This window comes from Pogoniulus pusillus, chromosome 11 (assembly GCF_015220805.1).
Source record: "Pogoniulus pusillus isolate bPogPus1 chromosome 11, bPogPus1.pri, whole genome shotgun sequence".
Classification (NCBI taxonomy): Eukaryota; Metazoa; Chordata; class Aves; order Piciformes; family Lybiidae; genus Pogoniulus; species Pogoniulus pusillus.
Window position 1 is genome coordinate 26,312,048 of NC_087274.1, and position 19,298 is coordinate 26,331,345.

The window sequence follows — 19,298 nt, forward strand, 5'->3', positions numbered from 1 at the left end:
CCTGTCAGCAGCACTCAGGCTGAGCAGGCAAACAGTGTACAAGCCTTGCCTGTGCTGTAAATGTGCCAATGCCCAGCACAGTGATGAGTTGCTGGATCTCCAGCAGTCCAGTGCAAACCTCAGATGCAAACCAGGCAACCTGATGGATCTGCCAGTGGTTCTTACTTCTGCTTGGAGCCTACAGCCTGAGTTGACCCCTCAATTCACAACAGCTTGACAGCAGCCCCTGCTGCCTACCAGAAGGCTTTCTGGGCTTCAGAAGGTGTTTAAATATACTCATTGTAGCTTCATCTGCTTTTGGAGAACCGATCAAGCCTGGGTTCTTTCCCACATCTTACAGTGGCCTCTTGGAATTGACTGGCTCCTGCATGGAAGGACCTTGGTGCCAAATTTCTATCACACTCCCTATTTGCAGCCACATCTCTGTTTTGCAGCATCCTATGAACTTTGTCAGGACAGCAGCAGTGTCTCAAAGCTTCAGAGTCCGACCAAGGTTTAGCTTGTGGCTGGATTTTGAAAAGGTTTTCCAGGAAGCTCTAAGATGAGGAACTTGTCAAGCAAAGATACCAAGAACAAGTTTGTCATTTCATGACAGAACATTTTTTCCCACCAAACCTCTGACTTAGTGTTTAAAGGAGATGCTGAGGCATCAGACAAAGGGGAACCATCATCCCACGGCATGGGGGACAAGATAAGTGTAGGGTGCTTTAATTTTCAGCCCTTCCCAGGGCCTGAGGTGGCTGCTGAAAAGAAAGACAATACAATTTGTTGTGATTATGGGCTGAAACATCTACAGTGCCTCAGCCTCTCACCTCTCAATTAATCTGCAAGACTGAAATAGCAAGTAGGATTCAAGTAGGATTGCTTAGATATAGAGGGGATATTAGGCAGAAATTCTTTACAGTGAAGGTGGTGAGACTCTGGAACAGGTTGCCCAAGGAAGTTGTTGATGCCGCTTCCCTGGAGGTGTTCAAACTCAGGTTGGACAAGGCCTTGAGCAACCTAGTCTGGTGGGAGGTGCCCCTGCCTATAGCAGAGCTGGAACTAAATGATCTTGAAGGTCCCTTCCAGCACAAACCATTCCAGGATCCTGTGATTGAGAAGCTGTGAGCCCTGGCAGCTGCAGCCCTGCAGCCAAATGTCCCTGACCCATTCCAAACCAAGAATCATGCTTTCTTAGACCAGAAATACATCCCCTTTGCCCTGATAGCTGGGAAAGGAGGAACAGCCTGAGCTTCAGATGCAATGCATTTCTCACAGGGTTGTCTGTGTTTATGCTGGAATTACACCAGAGAGCTGGGAAGGGACTGCTTGTGAAGGAGAATGATTCTTGTGATCAGGCTATTATGGAGCTGCTCCTTTAACAGGTATCTGAGGCCTGCAAAGAGACAAACAAAATTAACCTGTGATATCTCACTTCTTGCATCTGACTCGAGAGTTTGGATTGGGAGTCTCAGCTCTTCAGCTGTTTGCCAGCCAGCAAAACCCTGGATCAAGAGCTGAGCCTGAAGTGAGCATCCTTAAACTTTTGTAGTGGGCAGGTTTTGTCTGGGCTTCTATCTTGGTTACCCACTGTGATGCTCTGCAGGATCCACGTTCCCTGTTGGTTTGTGTGCAAGTGGGGCTCTTGTCCACCAGGCTTTGTTTTCAGTGTAGTTAAATAAAGCTCATGATGGAGTCTTCCCCAGACTGCAGAGTGCCACTAACAGGCTCTGCATCTTTCTTTTTCCAGCTGAGCTTCTGAGTTTTCATCTCATTTGAAACCTGGAACACTAAGTGAGTTACAGCTAAGGGCAAGGACTGGGGATTGCATATTTCAGCCCAGTCCCATTTGGAACAAAGGCAACAAACACAAATATTGCCTAAGACCCTCCTCTGTTCACCAAGGAGAGGACACAGCCCTTGAGGAGGTGACCATCTACCACATTGTGGCCCCTTTAAATCTTCTTCTCCACTTGGCAGCTCTGATTTTTCAGTGTTGCTATAGCGAATCTCCATGGCAATGACCCTCATCGGGGAAGGGGGGGGGGATGCAGAGGGGACGCATGCTCAGAGTGACTGCTTGGAGCCTCTCCTGCTTGCTACAGCTTCTCCAAGGGTCTGGCACACAGGCAAGGAGAAAGAAAAGGTACTTGGCAAACTGGTCCTGGGGGACCATGGCGAGCCTGGGGCGCGTGGTGCCAGCGCTGTGTGTGTGTGGGGGGGGGGGGTTGCATGGGCATGTGGGGCTGTGCTTAGCACATCTCACCCACTTCTGTGTGGGGAGCAAAGGGCTGATGGTGACTGCTTCTCCTTGTTGCAGGCAGGGAAGAGCTGCTGCAGAGAGCCATGGCGTGGCCACCTGTCCGCAGCGCCATGCGTGTGGCCATCCCCTTCATCTGGCTGCTCGGCCTGCTCAGCCTGAGGCTTGTGGGGGCTGCCCAGGACTCTGGCACTGTCATCCCTGCAGAAAGTACGTACCTGGCACTCCTGCCCTCCTGCTGGCTCTCTAGCCTCCTCCTAGCCCAGGGCAGCCACACAGACCTCCTCTCCAGGGGAGCATTGCGTCGCCTGGTTAGCAAGGGAGCGGTGATGAACTGGTGAGGTGTCAGCAGTGCAGGTGAGAAGGATGCTCATGAGCCAGGAGGCAAGCAAAGGATCAGTCGTTATTGAGGACAAAAAAACTACTAACTGCAGACTAGAATTTTCTTTGGAGCTTTGTTTTAAAGCTATGTGGTTGCAGATCTTTTATATCTGCTTCTCAAGGGTGTCCCTCCTAGATTTGCCACTCTATAGATGACACCCCTGCCAGGCTGGATGTTAGAAGGACATTGCATTGCTGTTTATTTCTGCTAGCTCATAACTGTTTATGTCAGTGTTGGGTCAGAGCAATAGGGTCAAGTTCAACTTTGCTGTAGCTGCTACAGATAGAGGTGGGGGGAGCTTACACAAGCAGGGTGTTGTAAAGCAGATCCAGATTTGTGCAATCCTTTTACTCCCAAAAGCTGAAAGTCAATCTAGCAGACTGCCTTGGGAGCTCTTAAAGTTGGATTTCAGCTCTAGCTTAACTTCTGTCATTTTAAGCTTTCTCAGCTCCAAAATGAGGTAAAAGTTGAAAGATATCAGGGGATGGAGTCAATGTTCGCTGGGTGTTTTGGTGACAGCAAGTTGGAAGCAGCCACTTGTTAGAAGCTTCAAATATCCTCTGGGGGAAAAAGGGAAAGGGAATAATTGCACATAAACCAGTGTTCACTTCTTAGTCATGCTCACCTTGTTTCACAGCTGTGTTTTAGCATGACTAACAAAAGATTTAATTAATTTATTGATTTAATTTATTATTTAACTTCTTATTAATTAATTAATTTATTAAAAGCAGTAGTTTAGTCACTGCATTTTATCCTCCTGGAATTACATGACTAGCTTTCAAATATACCTCTGTGTAGCTGTCTCTGCAAGACTTAAATGCTGAACATAGCCAGAGAAGGACAAGAAGGCTGGTGAGGGGGCTGGAGCACAGCCCTATGAGGAGAGGATGAGGGAGCTGGGGTTGTTCAACCTGGAGAAGAGGGGGCTTAAGGGAGACCTTATGGCTCTCTACAACTACCTGAAAGGAGGCTGTGACAGAGCAAGAGGACAGAGCCTCAAGCTGTGCCAGGACAGGTTTAGGCTGGATGTTAGGAGGAAGTTCTTCACAGAAAGAGTGACTGTCCATTGGAGTGGGCTGCCAGGGGAGGTAGTGGAGTCCCCATCCCTGGAGGTGTTTAAGAGGAGGCTGGATGAGACACTTAGTGCCATGGTTAGTTAATTAGAAGGGCCAGGTGATAGGTTGGACTTGATGATCTTAGAGGTCTTTTCCAACCTGATTAATCCTGATTCCTGAATTCTCTTCTTTTTCCATCCTTTTCTTTCTTTGTTAGTGCTATGTTTGGGTCTCGTCCTCAACCAGACTTCACCTCTATTTTATCTGTTTATTTTCTAGGCATGGATTGATTTTAATAAGTTTTGTGACAAGGGGTTCATGCTTGAGAAATAAATTACACATGGCCTTTCTGGGCCTCTGTGAGCAGAGGTCAAGCCAACGTGTTTGGAGCAAAAAGGACATGCTCATTCCTTTTGCTTTTGTTGTGGAAACTCCCTTTTCTTCTGCAGAACAAGACTCTTAGGCTCTCTGATCCCAGTCTCAGGAGCTATCTTTTTGATATCCTGTGGCCAAGCTGAGTGCCCTGAAGGGCCCTTGAGAAAGATTCCTTCTCTTGTCTTACTCCTTCATGTAAGAGTGAGGAATAAAGAGCAGGTGAGAGTGGCTCTGTGGCCAGGCTTGCTACAGAGACATGCTGCTCTGTCCTGGGTAAGGGAGGCTGGTAGCAGTGCCTCCTGTGTTTATGTCTGAGGCCAGGCCAGGAGGAAACTCCCAGATGGTTTTTGAATTGTAAATTATTTTGTGCTGCTGCAGGGACAGAGTTTTAAAGCAACAGGGAACTTGGGATGCTTCTCTTGTTGAGTGAGTGCTGCACAACACAGACATGTGGTGCTGAGGGTCATGGTTTAGCACCAGCCTTGGTGGAGTTAGAGAATGGCTGAACTGGATGATCTGAAAGGACTTTTCCAGCCAAACTCTAGCACACGTTGCTGACAAGGATCTATGATGTACATGGACCTTCTACAGCACCAGAGTGGTGCTCGATGCTTTTTCTCTGTTCCCAGGTTTGTGACATGGGACTGGGAACATGTCCTTAGCATGAACAGCCCCTCCTGGGCCACACAACACTACAGCTTCTTTCTCTCACTTGGTGGAAGAAACGTGTCCCTCCTGCAGCACCATGAGCAGGAGAGGGGCACCTCTCACCCCTCTTGTGTGAGGGTGAAAGGTGCAGGAGTCACAGGAGGGACACAGGAGAGCAAGCCAGAGTTCTTCACAGCCTGGCAGAGAGACCTTGCTCTGCGTGTGGCATCAATATCTGGCTTGGGGTGCCATCACCAGCTCTCCACTTGGCAAACTTTCTGCCAGCCAGAGAGCCAGCTCTTTATGAATAATGCTGATTAGCAGGCATGAGTCATGTCCTTGTAATTCACACACAGCAGCACTTTGCATGCACAAAAAACAAAGACTGTTCAGGCCTGAAGTGATGTTACCAATGTTTGCAGATTGTTTAAATTCAGTGCAATCCACTTTAAAAAAGAAAATCAAACCATTTGCCCAGCTTCCCATTGCTTTTCCTGCCTGGCTCACCCACTGTGAAGGCTGCAGTGTGGAATCTGAAGAACAGAAGCTGGTCAGTCGGTTTCCCTTAGCCAAGGTGTGTGAAATACAAAGAGCAAACACCACTTGCACCTGGTGGAACGTCAATTAGGCTTCCACAGTGCTTCCAGTTCCAGCTTTTCACCAAGGAGCATATTTTAAGCTCTCCTCCCCCACTTCTCCACACACACACAAAGACACATGCAGTCTCTGTGCTGACAGGACCCATTTAAAGAATTAGAGCTGACTCCTGATAATTCTCATTATGTTAATCCACAAACCTGTTAAGTCTCCCTATGAATGATAGTCTGTTCCCAGCTGTCAGCAGGGAATTAATAGCACTCTGCTGTACTTCGCTAAGATGTGACTTAAGGTTTGCTTTCATGATTGCTCTAAGCTGCTCTAAGCCTGGTGCTGCCTTTGCCTCTCTCCTCCCCAGAACCTGTCCTCTTCTGCTTGCTCTATTTCTTGTTGCAGCTGCAGAACTTGGGCATTCAGGATCCAATCTGGAGGGAAGCAAATAAAAATCAGTAATCCACCTGACTAAGCAACTGCATGGTCACTCCTGTGAGCTAGGGGAGGTGTGGAAACACAAAGCAGGGTGGGGTTGCCCCTATTGGTATTGGCACCTTTAGGTTTGGTTAAAACCTTTGTGAAAGCAGCCCCATAGATAGCATTACACTGGGGAAATGTCCATGAGCATCCTACTGAGAACACTGTGAGCATGAGGAAAGCTGAAGGCCAGCTGGATAGGCCATCTTACTAGCTTCAGTCTGGAGACACGAAGTCAGGAGGGAGAGATGGAGAGTAGCAAAGTCATAAGTGGGACAAAGATGGTGAATATTTAATAACTGTCTCTTCCACTGCAAAAATTAGAGGCAGGAAATGAAAGCAGCAGATGTTAACTTCAGAGCAGATAGGGATGGTATTTTGTTCACTCACTGACAGCTGATTTGTGGACCTTATTGCCACAGGATGCTGTAGGCACCAGAAGTTTGCATGGATTCAGGAAGCAATGTGGCAAATCCACATGAGAAAAAGTAATGGAGAGCTTGTCAGGCAGAGGAACGCCAGACAGACCCAGGACACCCTTCAGTCTCTTGGCAGCCTAGAAGGACATTGCTAGGGTTTATTCTTAGATCTCCCTTAAGTACTTGCTAGTGGCTGCTGCAAGAGGCTGGCTGGTACAAGAGCTTACAAGCCCAGCTGGGGTCAGGACTCCAGCAGCTCTGCTGGTAGAAGTCCAGCTGTAGCTGGAGAGGAAATGGCCTCAAGTTGCACCAGGGGAGGTTTAGATTGGTTATCAGAAGAAACTTCATCACTGAAAATGTTCTCAATTACTGGGGAGCCTATTCCCACCTCCCCACATCCCTGGAATTAAATCCCTGGGTCTCCCTGAGGTGCCTGCTTTGTGGAAGGGAGATATCTCCTTTAGGTCAAAACCCCCATAGGCTTGCTGGGGACCTAGAAGCATTTTGGCTGCTCCCTTCCATCAGGCTGGAGTCAGAAGTCCCTGTTGGCAGCAGGGTGCCAGGCACAGGGTGCTGCAGTGCTGCACGGAAGGTGCCTGGCTCTGGGCAGCTCCCCAGTTGTCTTGGCAAGAGCTTTGCACCCTCTTTGCTTTCTCATGTAGCTGCTTGTGGACAAGCATTTCAGTATCCTCCTCAAGATGTGATCAGTCTGTGATCAGTACAAAAATCCCCATTCCCCCTGCAGCTCCTCTAGTACTGACACTTCTTCTTCTGACCCCACACACTTCATTAGCTTTGTGGCTGAATGAAAGGGCCTGGGATCAGTGCAGGGTGACTCCCAGAGGAGCAGCAATGCCCAGGTCCAGCAGTCAGCCATTTGAGTTGTTGTCAAGTCCTCCCCTTCTCTGCCTTTTTCCTGCCCTGCCTCACTGTGCACACACACTGGCACCAGCTGCAGAGCCAGTGGGATGCTTTGCATTGCTGGCAGAACAGAAATACAGCAGCAGGTGAAAGGAAGCAAATACAGAGCTGGCACTGTCCCCTGCCAAGCTGCTCTGTGAGGGCTCCTGTGAAAAAAGATCTGCCTGTCTGATTTCTGAACCACTGCAAAGCTAATTTCAGTGTGAATGAGCCCATGTCTGAGGAGGGGTGAGGATTCCAGTTCTGAGGGGAGAGTCTGGGGCCTGAGGGCACACAGCATCAGGCAGAACCAAGCCAGGCCTATGTTCAGAAGAGCACACACAGCAAAAGCATAGAATTCTAGAATGGTTTGGGTTGGAATGGACCTTAAAATCCATCTAGTTCCAACAGCAGGGACGCCTTCCACTAGATGAGGCTGCTCAAGGCCTTGTCCAGCCTGGTCTTGGAACATAGAATCATAGAACTGTCAGTGCTCGAAGGGACCCCAAGCATCATCTAGCTCCAACCACTCTGCCATGGGCAGGGACACCTCACGCTAGATCAGGCTGCTCAGAGCCCCATCCAGCCTGGCCTTCAACACTTCAGGAATGGGGATTCCACCACCTTCCCAAGCAACCTGTTCCAGTGCCTCACCACCCTCATGGTGAAGAACTTCTTCCTAACATCCAATCCAAATCTACCCACTTCTAGTTTTACTCCGTTCACCCCAGTCCTATCCCTATCTGACATCCTCAAAAGTCCCTCACCACATTTCTAGTAGGCTCCCTTAAGATACTGGAAGGCCACAATGAGGTCTCCTTGGAGCCTTCTCCTCTCCAGACTGAACATGTTTTGTAGCTTTGTGTTCTTTGTTGGTCCTCGCACATCTGCACAAGGATAGAATCATAGAATCAACCAGGTTGGAAGAGACCTCCAAGATCAGCCAGTCCAACCTAGCACCCAGCCCTGTCCAATCAACTAGACCATGGCACTAAGTGCCTCAGCCAGGCTTTGCTTGAACACCTCCAGGGATGGTGACTCCACCACCTCCCTGGGCAGCCCATTCCAATGCCAATCACTCTCTCTGCCAACAACTTCCTCCTAACATCCAGCCTAGACTTTCCCCAGCACAGCTTGAGACTGTGCCCCTTGTTCTGTTGCTGGTTGCCTGGCAGAAGAGACCAACCCCACCTGGCTACAGCCTCCCTTCAGGGAGTTGTAGACAGCAACGAGCTCTGCCCTGAGCCTCCTCTTCTGCAGACTGCACACCCCCAGCTCCCTCAGCCTCTCCTCATAGGGTTTGTGTTCCAGGCCCCTCACCAGCTTTGTCGCCCTCCTGTGGACACCTTCCAATACTGCAACTGCTCTTGACTTGAGGGGCCCAGAACTGGACACAGCACTCAAGGTGTGGCCTGACCAATGCTGAGTACAGGGGCAGAAGAACCTCCCTTGTCCTACTGGCCACACTGCTCCTGATGCAGGCCAGGATGCCATTGGCTCTCTTGGCCACCTGGGCACACTGCTGGCTCATCTTCAGCTACTATCTATCAGTACCCCCAGGTCTCTTTCCTCCTGACTGCTCTCCAGCCACTCTGTCCCCAGCCTGTAGTGCTGTTTGGGGTTGTTGTGGCCAAAGTGTAGAACCCTGCACTTGGCCTTGCTAAATCTCATCCCATTGGCCTCTGCCCACCCATCCAGCCTGTCTAGGTCCCTCTGCAGGGCTCTCCTACCCTCGAACAGACCCACACCTGCTCCTAGCTTGGTGTCAGCTGCAACCTTACTGATGCTGGACTCAATCCCCTGGTCCAGATCATCAATAAAGACACTGAACATAGCTGCATCCCCGTGCACAGGCAGCCCTAACTCCTGCTGAAATGAGCTTTCTCCTGGCATTAGGAGTTCTCTGAGCAGTTCCTTTCCACACTTCACCCTGTGACAAGTACCTTCTGCGCTGTTTTGCAGGTCGGCCCTGCGTTGACTGCCATGCGTTTGAGTTCATGCAGAGGGCGTTGCAGGACTTGAAGAAGACAGCCTACAGCCTAGACGCACGGGTAGGTGCTGCTCCGGAGGGCTGGCGCGCAGCCTGCAGCCGGCGGCACATCTCTGCTGACTCACTGCCAGTGCAGCAGAGAGCATTGCACCCAGCACAGATGATTTTTTTTTTTTTCACAGGCTGGAGAGGTTCATTAGAGATAATCTAGCCTGACTCCTTGCATAACAGGCTGAAGAATTACCCCAGACAGTCCCTGCATCAAACAGAGAAGGAAAGGGCAAGTATGAAGGGAGAGAACAAGAAGAAAGATGATTTATTCTTTATCTCACAGCACTGTTTCTGAGCTGTGGGCTGAGCATTGAGTGGCCAGGAGCAGGATGTGAACTGGAGAGCAAGGAGGTGGCAGGCAGGGCTGGCAGAGAGGAAAGGGAAGTGCAATATTCATTCCCTCCTCATGGCTTAATACTCCATGACAAAGGGAGAAGCACATCTGCTGGGGCAGGTATCACAGCACACAGGGCATTTTGCAGCTGCACATGCTGGTCTTGTGCTGCAGAGGTCCCAGTGGACTAAAAAGGAGGATCAGTTGCTCTGGTTTTAGCAATGCACACTTCTGTGGGTTCATAAGTACACAGGAACTCTGACTGGGGTAGGACCTGCTCCAGTGGCTCCTATGCTGGCTGAAGTTTGCAAGGAGCAGGAGGTCCCTCCTTTAATAAAGCACCTCCCAGGTATGTCTCAGTCTACTTCTCACTATTGAACAGCAGCATGGATGCTGGCAGCACGACAGTGAAACAACTGCTGGTGACTGAAACAAGTTCACAGCAACATGTCCCACTTGCTTCAGGTGCCCACCCAGTGCCTGTGGCCAGTGCTGTCTCTGCCGGTGGGTGAGAAGGGTTCCTCGTTCCCCGAAGTCACTCTGCTCAAATTGCCATTCACAGCAGTCAAACAAAGAGCTGTGAATCTATTCTGTGCCTCAAAGGGCGATTGCACTGCTTTGTCTTTGGTTCCTTCTGACCTTGGGCAGTCTTGCAGGGCCCCACACGATAACGTTGGAGTGACTTTAGCTTTCTTGTATCAAGAGCAAAGTGATTAGGGCAGAGCTCTGGGTTGCCTTGCAGAACTTTCCCATACTCAGTAACTGAAGTGTCCGAGTGGGAGCAGGGGAGCTTCACCTCCAGCAGCTGTGCTGGCTGTGCTGATGCACAGTGAGCTTTCACCTGCTTGCATCAAGTTCTGCTGAAGTTTTTGTGCCTACACATGGCAAAACCATGTGTTATCACAGCTGTGTTGGTTCTTACACTGTCACCAGGCTTTTCATGGGAGGTTCAACTTGGTACTCAGCTACTTGGCTGCACTGGGAAGAGTGTTGTGAATATAACAGAGGCAGCACAACTCCTTAATCCCACTGGCAGAGCTATGCAGATAGCTTCCTATTGGCCATTCTGTTTGGAGAGTGGAGCAAGAATGGAACCCTCCAGAGAGCAGAGGCAGGGGATAGATGGAGGAACTGGTCCCAGAGCACTGCAGAGTGAGCTGCTGTTCCTGTGAGGGCCTGGGCAGATTGAGGATGCTAAGGCACTGATTCAGACAGCTCTCAGCATTGCAGAGCAAAAGGCAGAGGAGTAGTGCATCACCAAACCAAACATAAAGAGTTATCTGGATCAGCTGCCCTTTGACAACTGACACAGGGTCTGTCTCTGTCCATCTTTCCCTGCCTTTGGATTGAGACCCCAGAGCCCTTTCTGGGTGAGATGCTGTAGTTCAGTACAAATTACTGAATGATGCAGACATACTGAAGTGAAATGTGGTGGCCAGGGCCCTACAGATGGCATACTGTGGCCTTCTGTTCTCTGGAAGGCAGAGTCTCCATAGCCTTACCCAACCACTGATGGCTGATTGGCTCATGCCAATCAACTCTAGCTTCTCAAGTCTTACACACAGATAGCTTCATTCAGCATCTCCTGAGTCTTGGAAGCTGTTGTTACAAGGGCAAGCCCCAGGTAGGATTGTTCCTGTCAGGGACTTCCTAAGTTAACAGGACCACAATTAGCTTTTGTAATTGATGCTTCTCTTGTCATAGTCTTTCAGTTTGCACCTGAGTGCTCCCAAAGCTGCACCTCCTGCCTGTAAATAGTCATGAGTGAGGTCTAGGCAGGGTTTGTGGTACCAGTGACAGCTTGTTCGAAATCCAATAAGCCTGTCTGATGTTAAGGTGATTCTGTGACTTCTACTGGGCTCCCGACAATGAGAGCATTCACTCATCCAAGGTTTCATTTCACAAGCAAGGAGCAGTGTTTAATAACCCCTGCTATTGCTCTGAGCCAATAAGTAAGAGCAGACAAGGGAAGGAGTACTCTAATGGAGTTGAAAAGGATAGAGATTTGTGAAAGGGAAGGAAAAGCAGTTCTGACACAGCCTCTCCCTGCAAAAACTTGCTTCTGAGAACAAGAAATGACTTACAGAGAGTGAATTGCTGGGGGACAGAGATACTGCTGGCCAAGCAAGGCTGGGCTTGGTGGAGCTGGTCCCCATGTGGACGTGCCCAGCTACTCCTTTGGAAACTGTGTCTTTGTTCATTAGTCCTTTGCTGTTTCTAATTTGTCAGGAGGTGTCATGTCAGAGAAACACCAGCAGGCTGAAGCCCTCATTGTTTCACAGAGCTTAGAGATAATTTGCTAACAAGTGGGTTTCAAGCTTTAATTTTTTTTTCCAGTGCAGATGGGAAACTTACTCATGGTGAAATTAAGCCTGGAAACATTCTCCTCCCCCTTCAAAAACTCTTCAAAGTCAGTTTGCAAACTGCTTGAGGGACCACAGGGTGAAAACCACACAATGTGCTCAGGAAGAAGTTTCTCTTCAGTCACTATTGTGCTTGCTAATATGAGTTGCTTGCACCAGCAGCTTTACTTGGAGTCTTGCAGGAGACTCAGCTTCTGAAATAATGGTGCCATTTGAGAAATTCAACCTTTGCTTCTCTCAAAGTGAGACCAGGACCCACAAAATATTTAAGTTATTTGTTCCCAGTGAAATAGTTAATACTGAAATACCTTTGAGGGGCTAAAGTTATTTTTTTTTTCTCTAGATACAGAAGGGAAAAAAAAAATTAAACCCAAAACCCAGCTTGGAAATGCTTTTTCACTAAGGCTCTCCAAAAGCCAAGTCACTTTAAATGAGGTACATAAAGAATGGATTTTAAGGTTTGGATGGAGTTCTGGAGGCATGGCTCCAAATGGAGATGATAATAAGGCAACTATCAGTCAGTTAAATCAGGTTGAAATAGGAGCCACAAACGTAAGTCTAGAACTAGCCTGAAAGTTTCAGACAACAGGGTTAGACTGACAGCTGGACTGAAGTCAGAGTTACTCTAGAGAGGCCCTTAGTGGTTGGAAGGCTTCGTGGAGACATTAGAGCTACCTCCCATTACCTGAATACCTGGCTGCAGTACCTGGCTGCGCCAGGGGAAATTTAGGCTGGAGGTGAGGAGAAAGTTCTTCACTGAGAGAGTCATTGGGCACTGGAATGGGCTGCCCGGGGAGGTGGTGGAGTCGCCGTCCTTGGAGCTGTTCAAGGCAGGATTGGACGTGGCACTTGGTGCCATGGTCTAGCCTTGAGCTCTGTGGTAAAGGGTTGGACTTGATGATCTGTGAGGTCTCCTCCAACCCTGATGGTACTGTGATACTGTGTGATACTGTAATAGGACTGGAGGAGAGCTGGGAGAGACTTTTTACAAGGGCTTGTAGTGACAGGACAAGGGGCAATGGGTTGAAGGTGGAAGAAGGGAGATTTAGACTGGAGATTAGGAGGAAATCTTTCCAGTGAGGGTGGTGAGACAATGGAACAGGTTGCCCAGGGAGGTTGCGGATGCCCCCCACTGAGGTGTTCAAGGCCAGATTGGAGGGAAAGGTGTCCCTGCCCATAGCAGGAGGTGGGAACTAGATGATCCTTAAGGTCCCTTCTCACCCAAACCATTCTATGAACCTATGACTCTCTGAACCAGCAGCATAACTTGGGAGCACCTCTGGCTCCTCAGCACTTGCTGCGTGGTGCAGTTCAGTGACACAGCTCCGAAGACATCACTGTGAAGGAATGAAGAGCAGCACAGCTGAAGGTGGATTTTTTTCTCAGCCTTTATAGAGGACACTTTACTAATTTTGACAGCCTAGAGGCTAACTGGGAAAATGAAAACATGCACACTAGAAAAAGTCTCCCCATGCCTCTCTCTTCTGAAGAGACTTATTTCATCACTACTTCTGGATGAAAACCAGCACTAACAACTATGGTTTTTAACTCAGCAAAACAGCCTGGCTGCAGCTGTGTGGAGGGATTAAGTCTAATCAACTATACATACTTTTAATGTGATAGATTAATTTCTTTGATTTCAAGTTTTGTTTGTTTGGTTGTTGTTTTTTTGCAGACAGACACCCTCCTCCTGAGAGCAGAAAAGAGAGCCCTGTGTGACTGCTTTCCTGCAATACACTGAACCAAGCGCTGGGATCTGGCCAGTGGACATTTCTCCACCTTTAAAATGCTGTTCAATAAATGACAGGGAGGTAGAAAAGTGCAAGTTGTGCTCCACTTTTTATCCAGGCAGGTACAACTCAGATTTAACTTTTGCTTCGGTGTGCTTGATCGTTGCCGTATGGTGTCCTGCATCTGCTGAAATGTCAACAGAAGAAACAGTGCCAAAGTCTCACCCATGGGTTTTATGCAAGGATAGGATCTCGTTTTTTGTGTACTTTAAGTCAAAAATTGTTCTTGGACTCTCAGGCCAGCTCCTCAGCACGTGTGAGGTCAGTGGAGCTTTGTGACAGGCTGTATCCCTAGCATGAAAAGGAAGCTACTACAAAGATGATCAGAGGGCTGGAGAACATCTGCTATGGGGATAGGCTGAGAGAGTTGGGGTTGTTCAGCCTGGAGAAGAGAAGGCTCCAGGGAGACCTTAGAGCAGCCTTCCAGTACCTGAAGTGGGCTACAGGAGAGTCAGAGAGGGACTTTTGACAGTGATGTGGTGTGATAGAACAAGAGGTAATGGCTTTGAACTGCAAGAAGCTGGATTGAGATGAGACATGAGAAGGAAATTCTTTGCCATGAGGGTATTGAGGCACTGAAACAGGTTAGCCAGAGTCCTTGTGAAGGCTCCAAGCCTGGCTGTGTTCAAAGGCAGGTTGGATGGGGCCTTGAGAGAGCTGCTGTAGTAGAAGATGTGCCTGCCTGTGGCAGTGAGTTGGAGCTGGGTGATCTCGAAGGTCCCTTCCAACCCAACCCATTCTGTGATGATTCTTTGCAGTGATGCATAGTGAAACATTTACAAACAAGCAGTTGTGGCTTTATACAGAAATTGATAGTTATCACTGCCTGCTTGGCAGGCCAAGGAGGGGCTTTGTTCCCAGTTGGTATCCCTAGTCCAGTGCACAGAAAACACAGCAATCTGTATCCCCATTCTCATTTCTTCAGAGCCACACAGCAGCTATGATCCTTTTTGGGAGAGATTTATTAAGTATCTAATGTGATCAGTAACATTTGTAATCACATGAATACTGCCTGGCAATCAAACTGATTGCATCTGCCAAACTCTTCTGGAGAAGTGTCTTTCATTAAGCAAATCACAGACTGGATTGAACCACTCAAACTGGCCTCCACTGAGAGTTTTGGCAGAGAGCCTGCAGAACGCCTGCCTGTCCTGCAAGCTGCGTTCTGAGCTGTTTCAGTGCTTCCAAAACAGGCCAGAGCTCTTGCATGGACTTTGCACTTCACAGCAGTGCCTCATCCTGCTGCAGTCAGCGTGAGACAACAGAGGACAAAACAATTTAGGCAGTGTAGTAGTAGTAGACAGGTTTGCTCCTTGTTGCTTTGTGGAAAAGAACCCTTCCTCATTGTTTTTTACCTTGGTTTTGGGGAGGAGAACAGAAAAGGGTCTCCAGATCTACTAGTGGAAAGTTCTTGCAGATACTAATAATGGATTTCTTTGTTTCATAGGGCTTAAAATATCAAAGTGTGATGACTAGGGATTTATCTATCAGCTGGCATTTATCTGTCAGCTGGGATGTGTCTGTCAGCTGGAGCATCCATGCACAGAAACTTGCATTCTAACAGGAGCATGGGAGCAGCTTCAACAGCAGTGGTTTTCAAACTCATGTTACCAATTCTTATTAATTCATGTGTCTGACTTCCTGTAAGTGGCTTATATTTTGGTGTCAGGCTGATCAGTAAGTTATGATGAGACCTGTAAGTTTCCAAACTACTTCTCTCCCACTTTATCTACCACATCAGCCCCAAGGAAACAGAGAACTGTGACCCGCTGCCAACTTATTTTGTTTGCAGTCATAATAACACAAAGGAATGTATTGCTGTGTGCTATGCCAAAGCCATTTGACAGACATGTGGTACTCAGCAAGCAAAGGCTTCCTTGCACCTGCATTTGGAGCAGGAAATTTGCTTATCCTTTGTATCATTCTAGAGAAACCCTTCACAGGTCATCAGGACCCAGTTTGTGTAGAAGAGCAGCAGCATGACACAGCAACGCATCGACTCTGGTGGCACTACACTCCTCTGAAGCACTGCTAACTAGCTGGTGGGAAGCAACAGAGGTTCTTATTATGGTATGGAACCATAATATCCTTTTGGTTGGAAAAGCCCTTTGAGATCATCCAGTCCAACCATGCTCTAACTCTACCAAGGCTGGTGCTAAACCGTGGCACTCAGCACCACATCTCTGCCTCTTTGAAACACCTCCAGGCATGGAGATTCAACCACCTCCCTGGACAGCCTGTGCCAGTGTTTGAGAACCCTTTTAGAGGAGAACTTTCTTGTAATGTCCAACCTAAACCCACCCTGGTGCAATTTGAGGCTGCTTCCTCTCCTCCTTCCACTTGTCACTGGGAAGAAGAGACCAACCCCATCTGGCTCCAACCTCCTTTCAGGCAGTTGTAGGGAGCAATGAGGTCTCCCCTAAGCTTGCTCTTCTCCACATCTAAACACTCCCAGTTCCCTCAACTGCAGCCTTCACCAGTTCCATTGCCCTTCTCTGGACCTGCTCCAGCACTTCAAAGTCTTTCTTGCAGTGAGGGCCCCAAAACTGAATGCAGTGCTCCTAGGTCATGTTTGATCCTGCAGAGAGAACATGACACAACTCCCTTGCAAAATACCAGCAGTAGGTTACTTCACTCTCACTTAGATTTGAACCAAAGTGATGCAGAGATTCTGAATTGGGTTTTTGCAGGAGATGGCATTGCAACACCGAAGCTGTGAGGTTTCCAACACAGCTCACCTCTTCAGGGGTGTGATGGTTTGGGTGTTACCTGCCCCCCCCCCCCCAGCTTTTGGAAATCACCCAGACTAGACTCAGCCAGCTCTGGGAATTGGAATGAAGCTTCTATTTACAGCTTAGCTCAATATACAAGCAGATATTTACAGTATATACAATTATGTACAGAAATAGACAAGGTAAGAGGTAATACAGAAACACAACAACCCTCCCAGAAACCTGAGTCCCCAGGAGGGGCTCCCAACTGCCCTTCCACCTTCTCCCACCCCTCTCAACCTTCCCCCAGTCCCAAGGAAGAATGGAGGTTCAGCCAGGGGGTTAGGAAGCAAAGTGCATTAATCAGAGAAATGGCAGAGAGGTTAGAGAGAAATGCAGCTCAGGCAATGCCCCAAGAAGTTACTCCCTTATCTATATTTGGATTCTTGTTCTTATACATCTCAGCAAGCCTATGAGTGAGGTAGACATCATCCTGTTTCCCTTTCACAGCCTGTGATCTAATCCTTCTCACCAAAACATTCTAGCTAGCTTCAAACTAGCACCAGGGGGCTGTGGGTTTGCACTGCTCTTGTGCATGCTTGTTCTGCTGCTCTCACAAAGTCCTGTTAGCCAGCGCTGCCTTTGGGCTGTGTTTTCATCTGGAAGCTCCTCGCAGCTGAGTTTTGATATATGCAGCTCAGTGGGATCAAAAGGTGGAATGAATGACAAGTGGATGTTCTCTGAATCCCAAAGGGCTCAGAATGACACTGCAGCTTTGTGGTTGTGATGAGAGTGCTTACTCTGTGTGTACTCTTTGTCTCTAATTCAGTACAATAAAAGGGCAAGATGCAGTCTTTGGTGTGCTTGCTTCTGAACTCGACAAACGAGAGCGCTTATGTGTTAATTAATATCTGGTCTTCAATTAGGTGGCAAAATCCACAGAGAGGAAATAAAAAGTGTAATTCTATTTGGCATAGAAAAATAGAGAACTCTTGTATTTGGTCTAAATTTATGAATGCATTGTTTGCTGGAGTCTGAAAATGAGCTCCCTCTTGTTTGAAATTGGAAGTGCCGCAGCGATTGCTGTGAGCTGGTTTGAAGACCCTGGACTCTGGACTTGGTGGCTGTGATAAAGCTCCTTGTAATTGCTGGATAGCATGAAAGGGGGGGAAAAATAAGCTAGCTAGTTTTAATATATTATTGCTCGTGAAGGTAATTTAAATTCAGAACCCTCTTGAGTCTCCACTTGCTAGGAGAAACTCTGTTTTACAGAAAAAAGATTTCCTTGCAGGAGGCCTTAAAGCAGAACAGCTGTTAACCCACACAACACTTGCAGCTCTCTTTTGCTGTGGTGCAAGGCAGTTCTTGTGACCTTTTGGCACCCAGCTGAGTCTTTTCTTTTGGTGCAGTGCTGCCGAAGGGAAGCCTGGGGACATAGTGTTTGTACACAGGGTGGTGGGCTGTAAAGATTCAGATAGTCAGAGAATGCTGTGCCTCATGAAGCAAAAGCAGATGTGGCTTTGGACACACGGATAGCTTCTGGAGGGTATGAGCTTAGAATCACTTCCAGTTTGAGCTGCCTGAACAAGTTTTGCTTGGAAAGCAAGACAGGATGAGATACTGGTCAACAAAGGTAGAGAGGTTGACTAGATGGATTGGCCAGGATAGTGGTGAACAAAGGTAGAGAGGTTGGCTAGATGGATTGGACAGGATAGTGGTGAGCAAAGGTAGAGAGCTTGGCTAGATGGCTTGGACAGGATAGTGGTGAACAACGGTAGAGAGGTTGGCTAGATGGCTTGGATGGAACAGTGATGCAGTGCCCCAGATCTAACACTCTAGATACACTTTCTGCAGCAGCTGTTTCAGTTCTGCACATCCCAGGAATCGATATGTGCCTTCAGAGCACAAGCAGTAAATCTGACAAGGTGCTGCAATATCAGCTTGCTTACAGCAGCACGCAGCCGCGGTTAACAGCTTTGCAAAGTTGGGCCTCCAGGGCTCAGCACTCTCTGGGATTCATCACCTGGTGAGTTCTGCTCTCCGTTTGATGATGTCATTATTCAAGCCAGGATAGTTCTGTTTTTTTTTTCATTGTGCATCCATATGTTTGGAACTGCTGAAACAAAGAGATCTGCTTCAGGTGGAAATGCAGCGTGCAGGCTACCCAAGGGCTACAAATGGCATTTCAAGTACAACTGGGTAGGACTTTACAGTATGGGCACAGACCAGAAGAAGTTATTTGAATGTGGCTTCTAGCAGCCACAATATCATGGGACACTTCATTTTATACTGCCACTGGGCTGCAGCGTTAGGCTGGCTAAAGCCAGGGAACAGCTCTAGTAAGTCCTCTTTCATGGGCTGTCCCACAGGACAAGAGCCGGAGGAACATAAAGTTCAGCCTCCCTATGTGGTGATCTGGGAACCCCAGCAGGAATGTTCCAAGTCAGAGGGATTTGAATCACAGAATCATAGAATCATAGAATGGTCTGGGCTGGAAGAGACCTCCAAAGGTCATCTAGTCAAACCCCCTCTGCAGTAAGCAGGGGCATCCTCAACTAGATCAGGTTGCCCAGAGCCCTGTCAATTTGTATTGATAATGCCTCTGTAGATATCCTCCAGGTCCTGCTGAAAAAGGAATGCTTTGGCTAGGAAAGTTTGAAAGAAACAGAAAAGGCTCCAGACCATTTCTTGGGGATAATTATCATATATATATTTATATATATATATATATATATATATAGGGAGAGAGAGAGAGAGAGAAAAGAGGTTTGGAGTTCTTAACTTGGAGAATATTGGGGGTGAAGCATTTGAAGATGAGTTTTAACAGCTGAAGAGATATTGGGGGTGAAGCATTTGAAGATGAGTTTTAACAGCTGAAGAGATAAGCAGATGCTGCTATGCTGAGCAGCCCACATTTCTCCATCAGGACTGTCTGAGGAGGTGTGAAGGGGCAGAGCTGCTGGCTGACCA

At 48.1% G+C, this 19,298-nt stretch overlaps 1 protein-coding gene across 1 annotated transcript; it reads left to right on the top strand.

Moving 5' to 3' along the window:
- The first annotated feature begins 2,022 nt into the window (after nt 1-2,022).
- Nucleotides 2,023-17,179, top strand: LOC135179579 (NELL2-interacting cell ontogeny regulator 1-like). Its single transcript, XM_064151564.1, has 4 exons — nt 2,023-2,128; nt 2,303-2,452; nt 9,052-9,140; nt 13,503-17,179. Exons 2-4 carry the CDS (start codon nt 2,329-2,331, stop codon nt 13,566-13,568), a joined length of 279 nt encoding a protein of 92 aa, XP_064007634.1. The 5' UTR covers nt 2,023-2,128; nt 2,303-2,328; the 3' UTR covers nt 13,569-17,179.
- The last annotated feature ends 2,119 nt before the right edge of the window (nt 17,180-19,298 follow it).

Excerpts from the sequence above, each read along its gene's own strand:
- LOC135179579 (XM_064151564.1), top strand. The coding sequence starts at position 2,329 with ATGGCGTGGCCACCTGTCCGCAGCGCCATGCGTGTGGCCATCCCCTTC. Across the intron at positions 2,453-9,051 it reads CACTGTCATCCCTGCAGAAA|GTCGGCCCTGCGTTGACTGC; the intron begins GTACGTACCTGG and ends GCTGTTTTGCAG. Across the intron at positions 9,141-13,502 it reads CCTACAGCCTAGACGCACGG|ACAGACACCCTCCTCCTGAG; the intron begins GTAGGTGCTGCT and ends GTTTTTTTGCAG.